Genomic DNA, 15,160 nt, shown 5'->3' on the forward strand with positions numbered 1-15,160 from the left:
GGGGATGAAACGAGGTCACGGAAGCTTCCCTACTGAGATGTTAGTTTTCCCGTATCGCCATTAATTTCCGTGGTTTTTACACGTAGTGAGACAAACAGCACTACTGATACGTGGAGGATGGAAAGTGTTCGGCAGTGCACGCCCAGGCAGAATGATTCTCTCTAGATTGTTGAACCCCCGACACGAGAAGCGAATTATAGAAGTATGTTTATTACATAAGAGGTCTTAGTGGGTTGACACAGCCAGTGCACGACAAAAGACAATCAGCAAAAGCATTTCAGCAGCACACACATCGAACAAGACTCGCACAAAATATAGGTAAATTATAAGAATTGACCTAAAAAAAAAAAAAAAAAACACTAATCGACTTTTTTGCTTTGCAGAATCGTAGCAAAATTATGCCTATTCTTAAAATGAATTTAACAGCATATAAATTAAAATAAAAGGAGAATTACTGCATAGTATTTTCTATAAATGTTGTGCCCCGTAATGACCACCAGGAGGCGGAATACTATAGGCTGAAAGAAAATCTACACATTTAATACACATTTTCAAACACTTCATACAGCAAGAAATTAATGTAAACTAAAATGATTAATAGGGTAAGAGCATAGGATGTCTAGTTAAGATGATATATTTGCCAAATAGTTTAAGACATTTTAAAGTGGATTCAAAGAAAAATTAAGATAAAATATGGGGAGCACCTCAGGATATTTTTGTGAAACCCTTCCCTACAAGTACTAGACAATGACTAAAAATTGAAATTAATACAAACACAAAATGTGAAACAACAGATGTCATAGTGTTGAAGGCAGATACAATTCTTTTTAAGTTGTATAAAGTGTTTTATGAGAAGAAACTGTAGAGATAGGAGAACACAACGATTCCAATGATGGCACAGCACAACGTAATCATCATCTTTTTCTGTAAATATAATCAAAAATAGACACTAGTTAGGCAACAGCATGAGTCAAAGACCAACACACAAAAATAAAGCACATTTAAGGACACAGGGGTTTGAGGAAATGACAGCAAAAGGAGAACAATGAGTCCCAGAGGTGAAGATGTGCATGTTTGTGTATATATTTGTGTGTAAAGAGAATGCAAAGGTGAATGAAATAAATCCTCTTACCTCTTTTTCAGCAACACAGCGTTAACATGCTGTGTCAAATATATGCTGATATCTCATCAAGAACACAGTGCTCTTCTAAAACATGCAATCATCAAAAAGTATGAAAAACATTTGTAGCTACATATTCACAAAGCACAGCAGGCAAGACAAGAAAAACTAGAGAGGAAGGAACACAACTCAAGCAGTCATTAAAAAACATAAAACCTTTAATTTCCATTAAAAGTGTTTGGACTTAAAAACAATTTACAACAGCCCAAGTATTCTCCTCGTTCCTTTCTTGCAGCCTGTGCTGGAAAAACGGTGTGGAGAAATAAGCTGAAGTTGAAACCTGTTTAAACGGCACATCTACAACATAGTTGAATTGCCTCTATTTGAGGAGGCCACATTTTCACTCCCATTTATCTGTAGTTTGCATAGTGTGGTTTTTTAACTTGAATTTCTCATGGTATAATTCATGGATCCTGATTAGTACAAGTAAGATATATTTATGGGGGATAGTATCTTTGCATGTGGATAGTATGTTATGAGAATATAAAACATTCGCATCCTTCAGATTTCAACACATTCTTATCAGATAGTCTTTTAACATTCAAAACATACTGTAACCATCGACAGGTAGCTGAAAAAGCAACATGGAGTTTAATGGTTTGGATCATTAAAGGGTACCATTGGCCTTGGCAGGGGTATTTTCTATACTGAGTGCCATTCTAGTTTAATCTTCTTCTTTTTTTAAATCAACATATACTTATACTGTAATATAAAACACATAACACATATGAGATAAATAAATTCAATCAAGTTCAATGATCTTTGAGGTCATCACTGCATGTCTGAAAAAAAAAGAACTAAAACTAGTAAAATTGTGGAAAGAATGTGATTAAAGTTTCAAATTTAAGGCACTTTTTTTTTTGAGGTTGCACTCATCGACACTGTTGAACTGTAAACTGCTAATATTTTCTTTACAACACAGAGGGAAGACAAAATATGAGACACACCTCTTCGTAAAACTTATCACAATTCAAAAGCACCAAAGACAGTGACCTCAAAAACATTCTGAACCAAGTTATCTCTGAAACTGTTGGAATAAAAGTGAACATTATGTCCTTCACGGGGCATTAGACGAAACTGACTAAGCTTGCCTTCCCACCGACAGTTGAAATTCTGTTTTACAGAATTTTACCATGTCTTGATAGGTATGTTGCTAACATTGCAGTAGGTTATCAATTACTCCAAACAATTATTGTGTATTTAGACCCATAGCCTCTTTTTTCTTTGCTCAACCTGATCATGAAATTATTTTCTCAAATTAGTTTCTAAACATGCCATCCTTCACATTTAAAAATCAGAAACACTGGACTCTCTAAATTAAAGAATCATAAGTGAACACACCACTCATCTTCAATTTAAATGGCAGCCAGACATCACTGACACACAAAAATAATAAACTCTAGTATTTACATAATTTACACATAATTACAGAAATAAGATATTCTGAAATGAGAAAGTGCTGGAACTCCCCACAAAACATATCCCAAATACAGTGACCAAACAGTAGCTAGCTTTAAAAATCAGAAAATGTGTCAAGGCTCATAAAGGCAAGCATTAATGATGGAGGAGGCGATGTGCAAGACCTCAAGATTCGGACTTAATGGACATTAAAATACATTTCACATGATAAACACTTTCAGGCTGATTCTTTGGCACAGTGTGTTGAACAATGAAATTTGTAATCAAACTGGATTGACATCAGGATCCAGTTTTTCATTTCACTTTTCGCTGCCACAGAGATACAACAGGAACGCGATCTCACATCAGCCTCAGTCTCACTTCCTCTTTGGGGCAGTGTCCACAACCTGAGTGAGGTTTTGTAATGGATGACTTCATCTGAGGGTTAATTTTAATTCTCATAGCATGGAGTGACTAGAATATTTTCCATGGCAGGCCAGTTGATGGAGGATAGGATGGAGTGAAGGATGATTTAACTAATGCCGGATCAATGACTGCAGCCTTGCTACAGAGTCTAGATGAAAATGATGATGAAGAAGATGAAAACAGCAGACTCCTCCAATAATGATGGTTTTCTATAAAGGGGGACAAACACAGAAAGAATTGACTAAACACTAGAAAAAAATGGAGTGATAACTTGATACCAGTGTTGCTTTGTTAGTTCAGCAGTAACTACAGGCAAAAACTGCAGAAGAGGGAAAAAAATACACACCCAAGAACTCTAAGCACACAATAACACACCTCATGTAAGCCCTCTGGACAGAATGAAGACCAACACACACAAAGCCCACAGAAAGGAGTATGCTAAAGGAGTATGTCAAAGCATGCTTCATACCCACACCCATTATGACCCCAGAGTTACTCACCCTTGGTTCTCCTCTTATTCAAGTAGCTCATGAGTTTCATTTCAAGCCCACTGACAATCCGATAATGAGGGCTAGTAAGGCCAGCAAGATGACAACAACCACCACTATTATCACCACTTTCTGTTGGGGAATAACCACATGCAGGCTGTAGCATGAGGACCATTCTCAGTGGGACACAACAAACATAAATTCATCCTTAATCTATATCTAGTCTGGGATGATAGAAAGCATTTATGCTAGTTTGGACTGAGGTACTATATATACAGGCTATGAAAACAAAAGCTATATCAAATGTCATTTCTCTGTAGCCAGGTAAACACACTGAGTCTTGCTTTAGTATCATAAACCAGTTGGTACTAGTCTTGACTTTTTGTTGATCTGTCAGATCCCCACACGTGCTGTAAAAAGATCCTTAAAAAACACATTAAGGCTGCGTTCAAAGAGACAGTAAAGAATGAAGATAATGACAAAAGCGCAAAGAGCTGCAGTGTGTGTGTGTGTGTGTGTGTGTGTGCTCGCGCAAGCGCGCGTGTGTGTGTAAGCATGGATGTGTGTAAGCATGGATGGAAGGGTATGGCGTTGGTCCACAGGACACAGGTTGGTGGTGGCTCAGTAATGTAGGGGGTGTAGGTCGTCACAGGTCTGGATCAAAGTGAAGATCAAGGAAGTGACGTGGGGAGGCGGTCTTCATGTTGTCAGGCAAGTTTCCCAAAAGCATCTCTGTGTTCTAGGAGAAAGATAGATTTCCAATTTTGGGTCACTGTTTAAAGCAACACCTTGTTCTTTTAGGCACCTGACTCTGAAATGGGATCCAGGCTGGCCAGTTTGTGTGGCAAACCCATGAATGTTTATCAAATGCTTTAACTACAAGAAATACTTTTCTACTGATATGTAACTTAAGTAACAACTAAAATCTCCCAGGATGATTTCTTAACATGTGCATTCAGTGAACAACATGTCACTACCTTGAGTCAGTGCAAAACTAAAGTCACCTGGGCTGTGTTACTAAAGGATTTCTGAACTCTGCCACTCCAATTTAGTCAATTTAAAGCAAACAAAACACCCAATAAGGTCGTCACTGTCCCGTTTTGAGAGACTATTTCCACTGCTTTTGGGAAACTTGATGGCACTTCCAGACCGTTGTCACTCACACGTCGAGCCTCTTGTTGAAATTTTGCTGCTTTCTTTGTGTCAGCTACAGCCCGCTCCACAAAGCCCACCGATTGGTCCATGTTGCTTTCAATCCTGTCAATCATTCCGCCCTAACATTTTGCAATGGTGTCGGAGATGATGGAAAGCAAAAAAGGTAAATAATAACTGATTGAAAGAAAGTGAAGCAATGTGTGCACATGGTGAGGAAGAAGGATCTGTATGCACAGGGAGTGGTTTAAAGAAGTCTGTGAAAATGTGTCTACAAGATGAGCAGAACAAACAGGAAGACGTCACACACACTCTGCGGCAGGAGCTGCTAATATGCATTACCTTTCGTGCTTTGGTCTGGTATCTTACAGCTTTTTTGGTCTGCTCCTTTGCCACTGTTACATGGTCCACTGACTTGGATACATTCTGTTCTATGTTGTCTACTATGTCGCCCTGAAAAACAACGCAACAACCAGTGAGATACAGAAAAACAAACAGCAAAAGTCCTTAGTTCTGATTTAAAATTTTAATTTAATTTACTGGTCTTTACACAGCTTCAACAGTGACTGCATGAGGAGTTTTGTGTCACAGTTGAAGAAAGCTCTTCCAAAAAAGATCTTTGGATAAAAAGTCTTCCAAAAAAAAAAAAAAGAGTATAAAAATGGTGTTCTGGGGGGATAAACTATAGACAGTACACATATATTTTTAATCTCACAACACAACTAGCAGGAGTGTGACCCTTACCTCAATAAAGCCTTTCCCTCAAGCAGCAGGGTGCAAGTAGCAATAAATATGTGGTTAGACACATGTATGCAAATACATGCAGTGGCTGACTGATCAAGGATGTACTGTACATGTGTTAGTTCTAGGGTAACATCTGCTCTGGTGTCTACTGCGGTTCGTTTTTTGTATATCTTACTAAATGCATTCATGTTGGCTCCACCACTGATGGGTGATGAGATGGACGTGGTTGTGACAGAAGGGATGTAAAGACAATTATAAGAATGGTATGGAGCTGGAAAAGAGGAGACAGAGACAGATGTAGGTTTTCAGACCAAAATGGAGGCAAAGAAAAATAAACTGGAGAAGAGGTGAATCTAGTTTGGATTGAACAACAAATGACCAGAAAACATTCACTATAGAACTGAATGAAAGAATGGTGAGAAGCTCCTGAAGTAACTGACAGACTGATACGATGATGGCCAGGTGTATCTACTGTACCTGGTTCTCCACTAGCATGGCGATGTCTACAAACATATCATGCAGCTCCTTGATGCTACTTTCCAGACGGACGATGTCTTTGTGTCTGGCTTCAATCTCATTCAGGGCTTGTTTCGAGATTCCAGAATCCACAATCTGTGCCAACAAGAGATTTACTTTTATCAGTGTTGCTGCCAAGGAAATGTAATGGCAATGTTAACAGTGATGGAAATGCATCCACCTACCCCTGCAGTAAACACGGCTGCATTGCCGCTCTCCAACATCTCCTCCAGTTCTTCATCAGTCGTTGCTTTTCCAGCTGAAAAGGAAAAGAGGAGTGAAGAGACTGGAGGATCATCTCTTGACAGACAAGCCTGTGGGTGTGACTAACTTATCTCTAGTTGCCTCTGAATACGGCCTTTGCTCCTCTCTCTGAAGTCCACTTGGGCTTCATTATATTTTGTCATTACTTCCACAAACTTCCTGGACAAGACTGCATGCTAGAAAAAAAGAAAAATGAGAACAGATGTAAATTACATTTATGGACAATTTGTGTCAAGTGAGGTTAAAACGACAGGCCTGAGAGTGAATTACTGTACTGTGATGCTAGCACAACTTAATAGTTGTAGTCAGTCCTCCACTTTAATTTATTATTTGCTCCTGTGTGATCAGAAAAAGAAAGCACTCCTCCTTAGCTTATATGGTGGAACGCTCACACTGTTGCTTCACAGCAAGAAGGTCCTGGGTTCAAATCTACCTGAAGACCTGAAAACTTTTCTGCATGTTTTCCCATTAGGTTCTCCAGCTTCCTCTCACCACCAAAAACAAACTATGTGACATAAAAATCAAGGTTTCCCATGAAACCAGCATAAATTGGAGGCCAAAGGAAACTTCAGAGTGATGCAATTTACCTGTGATTTTCGTATCCGCATGTCTGCTGATACCCTCTCCTGTTCCTCGGACTCCAGATTCCTCTCGATGGCTGGGAAGCAATCAAAATGACACTTAAACCACAAACCACTGCACCAATTCACTACCATCACTGGTGTGTGTGTGTGTGTTTGTGCATGTGTGTGTGACTGAGTGACTGACAGGGAGAAAGAGAGAGATAAAGAGAGAGAGTATGTGTGTGTGTGTGTGTGTGTGTGTGTGTGTGTGTGTGTGTGTGTGTGTGTGTGTGTGTGTGTGTGTGTGTGTGTGTGTGTGTGTGTGTGTGTGTGTGTGTGTGTGTGTGTGTTGGGGCAGGCTCACTCTTGAGTTTGTTTCTTGCATTGTTGGCCATCTTTTTGATGTCATTGGTGATCGCCTCCAAGCTATCCTGTGTTTCTAGGAAGGGGAAGCAAACATACTTAAGGTAAAAAAATAATACAAATGATCTCTAATCAAAAAAAAAAAAAAATCGTGGTACACCAGCTGTCGTTCAAATTGCTATCACTTGGTTTTCTCAAGTTTTAGGTACAATAATGTTTCAGAAACTTGGGAAATGTAGGATTGAATTCATATTTTGCAGCAGAAAATATAACAATCAACAAATCTGCTCAAACTTTCTTTGGTGAATAGGGTGTGGTGAATATATTCATAAAAAGTTAGGAATACTGATCCATCTTACTCTGATCTGATGTGGGAGCAGACAGGATGACTGAGTAAAGCTTTTTGACTTCAGCCACATTCTCATCTATTTTATCTATGCTGTTCCTGATGTCCTCAATCTGAAAAGCAAATGCACACAGTAAGAATAAATCACCCAAAATAAAACCTGTTCAAATATTCACTGAGGTATCAAATAAAATTCATTTTTTTGGTCAAGAAGTATCATTTAAAAACACTGACCTGGCAGAAGAACTCATCCATGAAGGCTGCATTGTCTATAGCAATCTCAACCTCCTCGTCGTCATGATCGCACGTCTAACAGGAAGAAAACACAGACTGTAGTTGCAGTTGTCCAGAAATGAAATGTCTCTAAAATACTTTTTATGCTGCAGTTCTAAGCCAAAAACAAGGCAGTCAGAGACTGCAACATCCCACGACTTACCCTGACCTACTTCCAGGGTAGATCAGGGTACCCTGATAACAGTACCTGACTAGTGCAAAGCTTTGACCTTTCAGGGTCAAAGCTATCCACTAGCTTTGACCATAGATCAAATCTAGCGCATAGGTAGATCAAAGCACTAGCTTTGATCTATGGTCTTACTCACACTGGCCTTCTCCCTCTATCCATCTTATCCGGTTACTGAGTGTACAAAAGTTGAAATTTGACCATGACCTAGTTTTCTCAAGGTCAAGGTCATCATCTTTTTTTCCTCCCCTTTGCTGCCCGAGTAATGTGCTTTTTATTTAATCTTCCTATCTGCAACGGTTGCGAAGATATTTGGTGGATGAATGAACGGACAAACAAACGGACGAGCACTGAAAATTACAATAACACATCACCACTTTGAAGCGGGATGCAATTGACCTCTCAAAACTGAAGGTCTTCATAGCCGTTTATGGTGCTCCATATGGGACAAAAAACATATCTCACTAGCTATATGGAAACACAAAATAATCTTAAGAAATTTAAAACTAGACATTCTTTTTGCAGTTTGGCAAACCTCAACTCAATAAGCTGCACAACATTACCTTATGAAATAAATTCATAATTTTAATATTACAGGTGTAATAATAATAATAACAGATCAGAGACAAAAACTATAGATTTCAATATTATATATCTGTTTCAGAGAGGACCCTCTGTTCGTTATTGAAATCTGAGATTGAATCATAACAACATAGACCGGAAAGTTAAGACGAGTGAAAACGTTCTTCATTATTTTCAGTGGGAGAATCTGCTGCTTTAAAAAGGCCCCTACAAAACAAACAGTAAAACCAAACAATAAATACATTACATAAGCACAAACTTAATCTGACACAGAATACAGTTACACAAAACTCAATGCAAAGCTGATATTAGAAATATGTACAACTTTATTTCGGTCTCTGGACCACATCAGGAAAAATTTTGAAACTGTCAAATGAAGACATCCCTCCGCTTTGTGCACCTGAGCAAAAGATATTCATGACCGAAGACATTCACGTGCATCCCTGATGATTAAATCATAAAATAAAACCTGAGTCCTTCCACAAGTCAATGTTTCTGGAGACCGTTAAACTATCATGTTATAAAGTACTCACTGATATTTTCTGGAGAAGCATTTCTTTAAAAGATGGAACATCCACTGAACAGCAGCAGGCAGACCGTGAACAATAATCACTCGCTCATGAAATTGCTTCCTAGGTAGCACTTTAGCATTAGCCAAGAAGTCAGCCAGAAATATTGGTCTGAACACAATCAGTCTACATCCAATAAATTCTATGACAAAGCTACACTTAGGTCATAAATGTGTCACGAGGGACAGTCGGCAAACATACAGCTCAGCCTCAGGTTGGCCACAAAGCACTGCTGCTGAATATTTACATGGCGAGAGGCTAGAGCCAGTCTCCAGGAACCCAACCTGTTTTCAACTGACTGTAAGAAGCCTCAGCTTGGGTACGGTGTAAACAAACACTATTGGACATGATGTGACTGTGACAGGAAGAGCAATGGCTGACTGGGAGTCTGAAACCTGGACACTTGACTTTCTTAGAGAAAGTCAGCCTGGATCAAAGTCAATGGAAAAACTCGGTCAACAGACCTGACAACTTCCCTGCTTTCATATCAGCTTCTTACTCGACCTCAATCTGTAAACCAATGTCAACACATATCAATACAGCACTTCATTTACACTGTACTAGAATACAATGGATAAAATACGCTAACATTGTTCAATAGTTAACAAAAAGAAAAACTTGATAACACATTTCTATGATCTCAGACAGAGCTACAACAGTTTGTCAAATTCTTTTATCTTGAGAGTTGTCAATGGCAACAGTCACTTTCCAGGTTGAACTGACAAACATTTGATTGTCCCAGCTTCTGAAAGAAAAAGAACTTCCTGACTTTGTTTCCGAGACTTCGTCCATCAGTTGAGAGAAATCACCTTCGACACGAAACAACACCTACTTTTTTTACACTCAGCTTTAACCTTTGACCTCCAATACATCATTTGACATTAAAATTGCAAATGCAGATAAAATGTTTTGTTCCAGGCTGCTAGAATTAGCAACATGAACATGGATGGTGAGGCGTTGCTTGTTTTTAGTTCCCTATGAGTTACTCATTGAACATAATGTGTGGACCGGCTGTGGCTTACTGCTACACACATTATGCTCCTTCACACAGCATTTCTGCAGCGGTGAGATAAGATCAAGCACTTGCTTCCTTCCACAGTCCCTCATTCAGCAAAAATAAGGACAAAGGGACTGAACATGTGTTCCGTTTTACAACTCAGCTCTCAATGCTGACACACAAGTGTTTAAAGATACCACACATAAATCCACATGCTCAATCATTTTGGGTAAAAACGTTCATCATGATACATTATACAGTAGTTTTATTTTATCCCATCAGGACTGCATGGAGGCTGCACTGTGGAAACTTTCCCAATGAGCACTGAGTATACTGGAAAGCCTGTTTGATTCAGGCTTTCCAGTATTTTAGAGCTTTTGTCAAAAGACAACAGGAAATAACACATATCCGCTAATCCCAAGAAATCCTTTTAAAATAAATGAATAAATCAGGAAGTAGGTCTGTTAAACTAACTGGACCAAAACCTTGGCTGAGACAGGACATAGTGAATTAAGAATTTCTCTATTGTTTTAACCCAAACTGGTAAGAATGAAAAAAGAAGATGGAATTATTGTAATAGCAAATAGAAAACTGGTTAACATTTCAACAACTGAACATCACTGTTAGACATCTGTTTCCACAACACAGATGTTCCCACAGCTAGAATAACAAAATTTGCATTGATGTGACTAGACCATATATACAATAGTGATCCTTTATTATTACTTTATTATTTATTAATCCTTTCTAGGAACCACATGCGAATAACAAATTCCGCCATATAGCGACAGACTATCTTATTATTTACGGTAATTTAAACATTTATGAACCCTCCCCATACTGATATTAAACCACCTTTTATCTGTATTACCTTTTCCCACACTCTTATCGACTATTTAAAGTCGTGAGTGTTAATGCGCGAATGTGCGAGGGCGCATTGTACACAGCAAAGAAGAATGATATATCTGGACACCCAAAAGACTCGTACAACCTGACATCCCACCCCTCAGAACAGAAAAAAAAAAGATCCCACACTGTACTGTCAGTGTGAGTGACTGGCACGTTAGTTTGGATGCCTGCTTGTTCCTTTAATTCAAATCACTTGGGTATTCTGACTTTGCATACAAAAGACCATCTGCCCTGTTACCTAATGCTCTTCAACAAGGCAATGAATGACCTGACAGGTTTTACATTGAGGCAGTACGCCGAGTCTCAGCTCCCTGTGTGCAGTCAGCTGACTGCCTTAATGGAGAATAATTACAAGAGTGTGTCATACTGGTTCTTCTGGAATATCTAATCAAACATACAAAAGTAAGGAAAGAAAACAATAAAACCCACATCTACCGGAAAGTAAAAATACTGTCATCACATCAGCCTCTGCACCATGATGAAAAAGGGTTATGATTAACATATTTTCATACAAACACAAGACTACTGATGACCTTTATAACTTGTTCTGTACGACTCTATACAATGGGACACTATGAAACAGAATTTTTTAAGATTGACAGCAATCCAGGACAAGGTGAACGTCCTACCCTTAGCCTCACTATAAGGAAATATACTGTAATTACCATTTTAAGGCCCTGGGAACTGATTACCTGTGAGACTTTGACACTGACTATCATAAATCATGTAACAGCACAGGACAAGGGATTTTACTGGAGTTTTGAGAAATCAGACAAAATAAAAAGGGTGCTAAGGTTAAAGAAAGCAGAAAGGAGAAGGTATATTAGCAAAAAAAGAGTTTGAAACCATTTATCCACTTAGCAATTAGCCTTGAAAAAGGCAGGTTGAATATCCTCATGAAAAAAAAGCTGAAGTTTCCAATAAGTGAGTGGTTTGGGCATTTAATTAAGTAGCTTATTAACTGACAACAATGGGGGCTATAAAACAATGGGTTTTTTTAAGGAAATATATGACTTGTTTGCCCAGGCATTAATATTCCAGTGGAATGGAAAAGAAAATGAGCCACTTGCTATCGCAGCAGCAGGGGAGGAACCTCGGGTCAGAATTATGACAGCATGGTGACAGAAGCCAAACTACTCCCATCAGGACTTGTATTAATGCAACACTACAGTCTGACAAGGGATTTAAAAACTGCATGTGCCACAGATTAAACTTTGAAGCTTCTGTTACGTATTTCCTCCGTTCATTGTGCTGATATTTGAGCCATACCAGGACACAAAGTAACAGAGGTCGCCCACCAGGCCTTTACAACACTTGTGGGAAACACTACGCACACAGAGGTGACAACGACATATGGCTTCAACCATTAGCTACATGAGCATAACAAGAAAAATGGAAAAGAAGCCCAAGTTAGAGAAATTTGCTGCTGAAATAACTTGAGATTTGGGGCTCACTTGTGGTAATAAACTGCAATATCTGCTCATGTTCTTGGTATTTCATAAAACTGTTAAAACAAGAAACTTCATTTATATTTTACTGGGCAGCATGCAGTATAAAGTATCTCACATAACCATAGCTCCAGGTGAAACCACAGCAACATTTCTTGTTTTGCCTCTTTCCAAAAAGTTAATCAGGTGATCAAGTAAGCCTTTATTCACACACACACACACACACACACACACAGTATTGCAAATATAGACGGAAACTTCAGCTAAAGTTTGATGGGAAAAATATAGAAACAGACCCTATATACTAAACATCTATACCAACTTCCCTGCTCTGAAAAGAAGACTGCTGTGTGAGGTAGACACCTCAAGAGATGACGCTGTTCAGCTACTTTAAACACAGCAAATATTTGGCCAGCTGTATCGGGTTTCTATGGGAACACATCCCAGCATGAGTTACAATTAGACTTCACTCCACTGGCAGCTGGTGGAGGATTCTGAGTCATTAAAGCAGTCAGAATGGGGAAAATTAATACAATGGATGTTTCTGTTACTAATTGTTTCTCTGCTGCTATTACAACAAATTTATAATCTCCATGTGATAAATAGAAAGGTAAAAAGAATTTGGATCTACATATCCTGTATCCATTTTGCAGCTCTACACCAATTACAGTTACACCAATACAGGTAAAGAACCAATATTCATAAAAATAAATGGCAGCTCTTTGCATTTAAAGGAAACACTTCTGAATACTCTTCCTAGTGTCCTTGCCTGGCAAACACTCTAAAACCAGTTGCAATAAACCATGCTCAATAGTCCTGATGCTGGGACTAGATATTTTGATATACAGTATTTGTTTCATAACTTACTGTACTTTTTATCAAGTCTACAGAACATTTTCAACCTTGGTCAACTTAATCCAAGAAAAATAAAGCAGAATGTAATTGTTTTCAGCTTCCTATGCCAGATGTAAAGGTTGCACAAATGCATCAGCATCTACTTAAACATGTCTACATCATGCTGCAGTATTGCAATCAAGAGCTCCGACCGATGACCCCCCGACCCCACAAAACAAGTGAAGGTTTTTCTCTGTCCATGACATTTTCTGTCCAGTGCATCAAAAACTGTTCAGGGTTTTCGGTTAACTTTCTGCACACAACAATAAAATATACGGTAGTGATAATGTAATTTTATTCTTCTGGTTTCCATGGATACATGTTGAAAGTAGGCTCATTCTGTGAAGAGGATGTGCTTCAACATTTTATGGCTTAAGTTTTTTTTAAATCTTTTGAAAGTTCTTCACAAAAACGCCATTAATTGGACATTTACATGGACTCCATAAATTACAGTATATCTGACAGGTGACTGTCACACCATCCAGCTGAGCTGCCAACAGCAATAATAACTAAAGTAGCTCTACTCATATGAAATAATTTTCCTACCTTTAATTACCACCATACATCTCATTTAATATGGTAAATTTTAAGTGACAATCGTCATTTATTTGATTTTCTTAACATCCGATTTATTCCCATGCAAACATTATTAATTTAGGCGGCCATTAAGATCAACAGATAAAACAGGAGGAAGAGCACCGTTCATACATTGAACGTTTTCAGACACTACTTACCGCTTTTAGTTGCTCCAATCGATCTTTCATCTTTGAGATGATAAATTTCAGACCTTTAAACAAAACGAATAAAAACTAATTTGTGTGAAATTGCCAAAAAAAAAAAGAAGGAAAAAAGTCCAGGTCTCTTTCGTCCTCAACCAGCTGGCAAGCTAGCTGTCCGACTCGAACTACTCCTGTCCGCCAATAAGGAGAACTAAACTCCCCCGAAGTCTTGGCACCTTAGTCCGAGGAAACTATTTTTTTTTCTTTGAAAAGATGGCCTTTCCGTCGATTTCCATACAATATGGCTGCTGGGTTTAAAACCAGTGTTTTTTCTTTGCTAAATCTCCAGTCGGGGGATTAAGACAACAGTTGCGTAGAGCCGTATAATCTGGATCTCCGCTGGCCACCAGTAATCATCCTAAAACGCACTTTTCTGACCGGAGCATGCGCAAACGAATTTCTCTCCACAGAGATGAAGCCACGCCTCAAACCACCTGCAGTAATGATGCATTCAGGTCTGCTAGGAATAATAAGCTCTATAACAATTTAGATGAAACCAAACGCCGAACAGGATGATGGAAGCGGTTTGACACAAAAATGTCTTCTGTAACTGTAGCAGACCTTTTGAAACATATTTAATGTATAACAATGTAGGAATACAGGACCTGTGTAACAGCTGCCAATTAGAAGCCCGGATAAAAATGTTAAGGGGCCGTTGTCTTTACTCGGTCAATTGTTTCAATATCTAGGTAACCTGTTCTGTGGGCTAATCCCGTCTGAGAACAGCGTAAGGTTTAATTAATAGCGTTATAATAGGACATGCCACTGTCAGGGGTGCTGTTCTGACTAAAAAGCGAAAATACACCTCTTAGTCTCTTAAATACCAATGTATTTATCATGAGTCCCAGTAAAGCTAAATGACGCAATTTGTGACCGAATTCTTTCGGTCGTTCTGCATCTAGTTTTATCGGTAACTTGAACGTCATAATAAAAAATTAAAGTCTACAAACGCCGATGTACTATTACGTAATCCATCAGCGTTCACCATCTTCAGTAAAATACGACTGACACCTAGTGTTCATCGCATACCACTACCGACATACTGTTTTAAGGACTACACTATCACGAAAGCTCCATCCTTC

At 38.7% G+C, this 15,160-nt stretch overlaps 1 protein-coding gene across 3 annotated transcripts; it reads right to left on the reverse strand.

Annotated features, from left to right (window-relative positions):
* Positions 1 to 234: 234 nt before the first annotated feature.
* Positions 235 to 14,428, reverse strand: stx3b (syntaxin 3b). Of its 3 annotated transcripts, none has more exons than XM_068325506.1 (11): positions 14,034 to 14,428; positions 7,675 to 7,749; positions 7,454 to 7,553; positions 7,096 to 7,170; positions 6,756 to 6,826; positions 6,236 to 6,344; positions 6,090 to 6,163; positions 5,866 to 6,000; positions 4,987 to 5,097; positions 4,656 to 4,766; positions 235 to 924 (listed from the first exon to the last, which is right to left on the reverse strand). In XM_068325506.1, the coding sequence occupies exons 1-11, from the start codon at positions 14,061 to 14,063 to the stop codon at positions 847 to 849; spliced, it is 969 nt and encodes a 322-aa protein (XP_068181607.1). In that variant the 5' UTR covers positions 14,064 to 14,428; the 3' UTR covers positions 235 to 846. The 3 variants fall into 3 exon arrangements, with proteins under 3 accessions (XP_068181607.1, XP_068181605.1, XP_068181606.1); XM_068325504.1 differs by lacking the exons at positions 235 to 924; positions 4,656 to 4,766 and adding exons at positions 1,321 to 3,213; positions 3,505 to 3,624; XM_068325505.1 differs by lacking the exons at positions 235 to 924; positions 4,656 to 4,766 and adding an exon at positions 5,564 to 5,659.
* Positions 14,429 to 15,160: the final 732 nt, after the last annotated feature.

The sequence above is a fragment of the Antennarius striatus genome, chromosome 10 (genome assembly GCF_040054535.1).
Source record: "Antennarius striatus isolate MH-2024 chromosome 10, ASM4005453v1, whole genome shotgun sequence".
Taxonomy (NCBI): Eukaryota; Metazoa; Chordata; class Actinopteri; order Lophiiformes; family Antennariidae; genus Antennarius; species Antennarius striatus.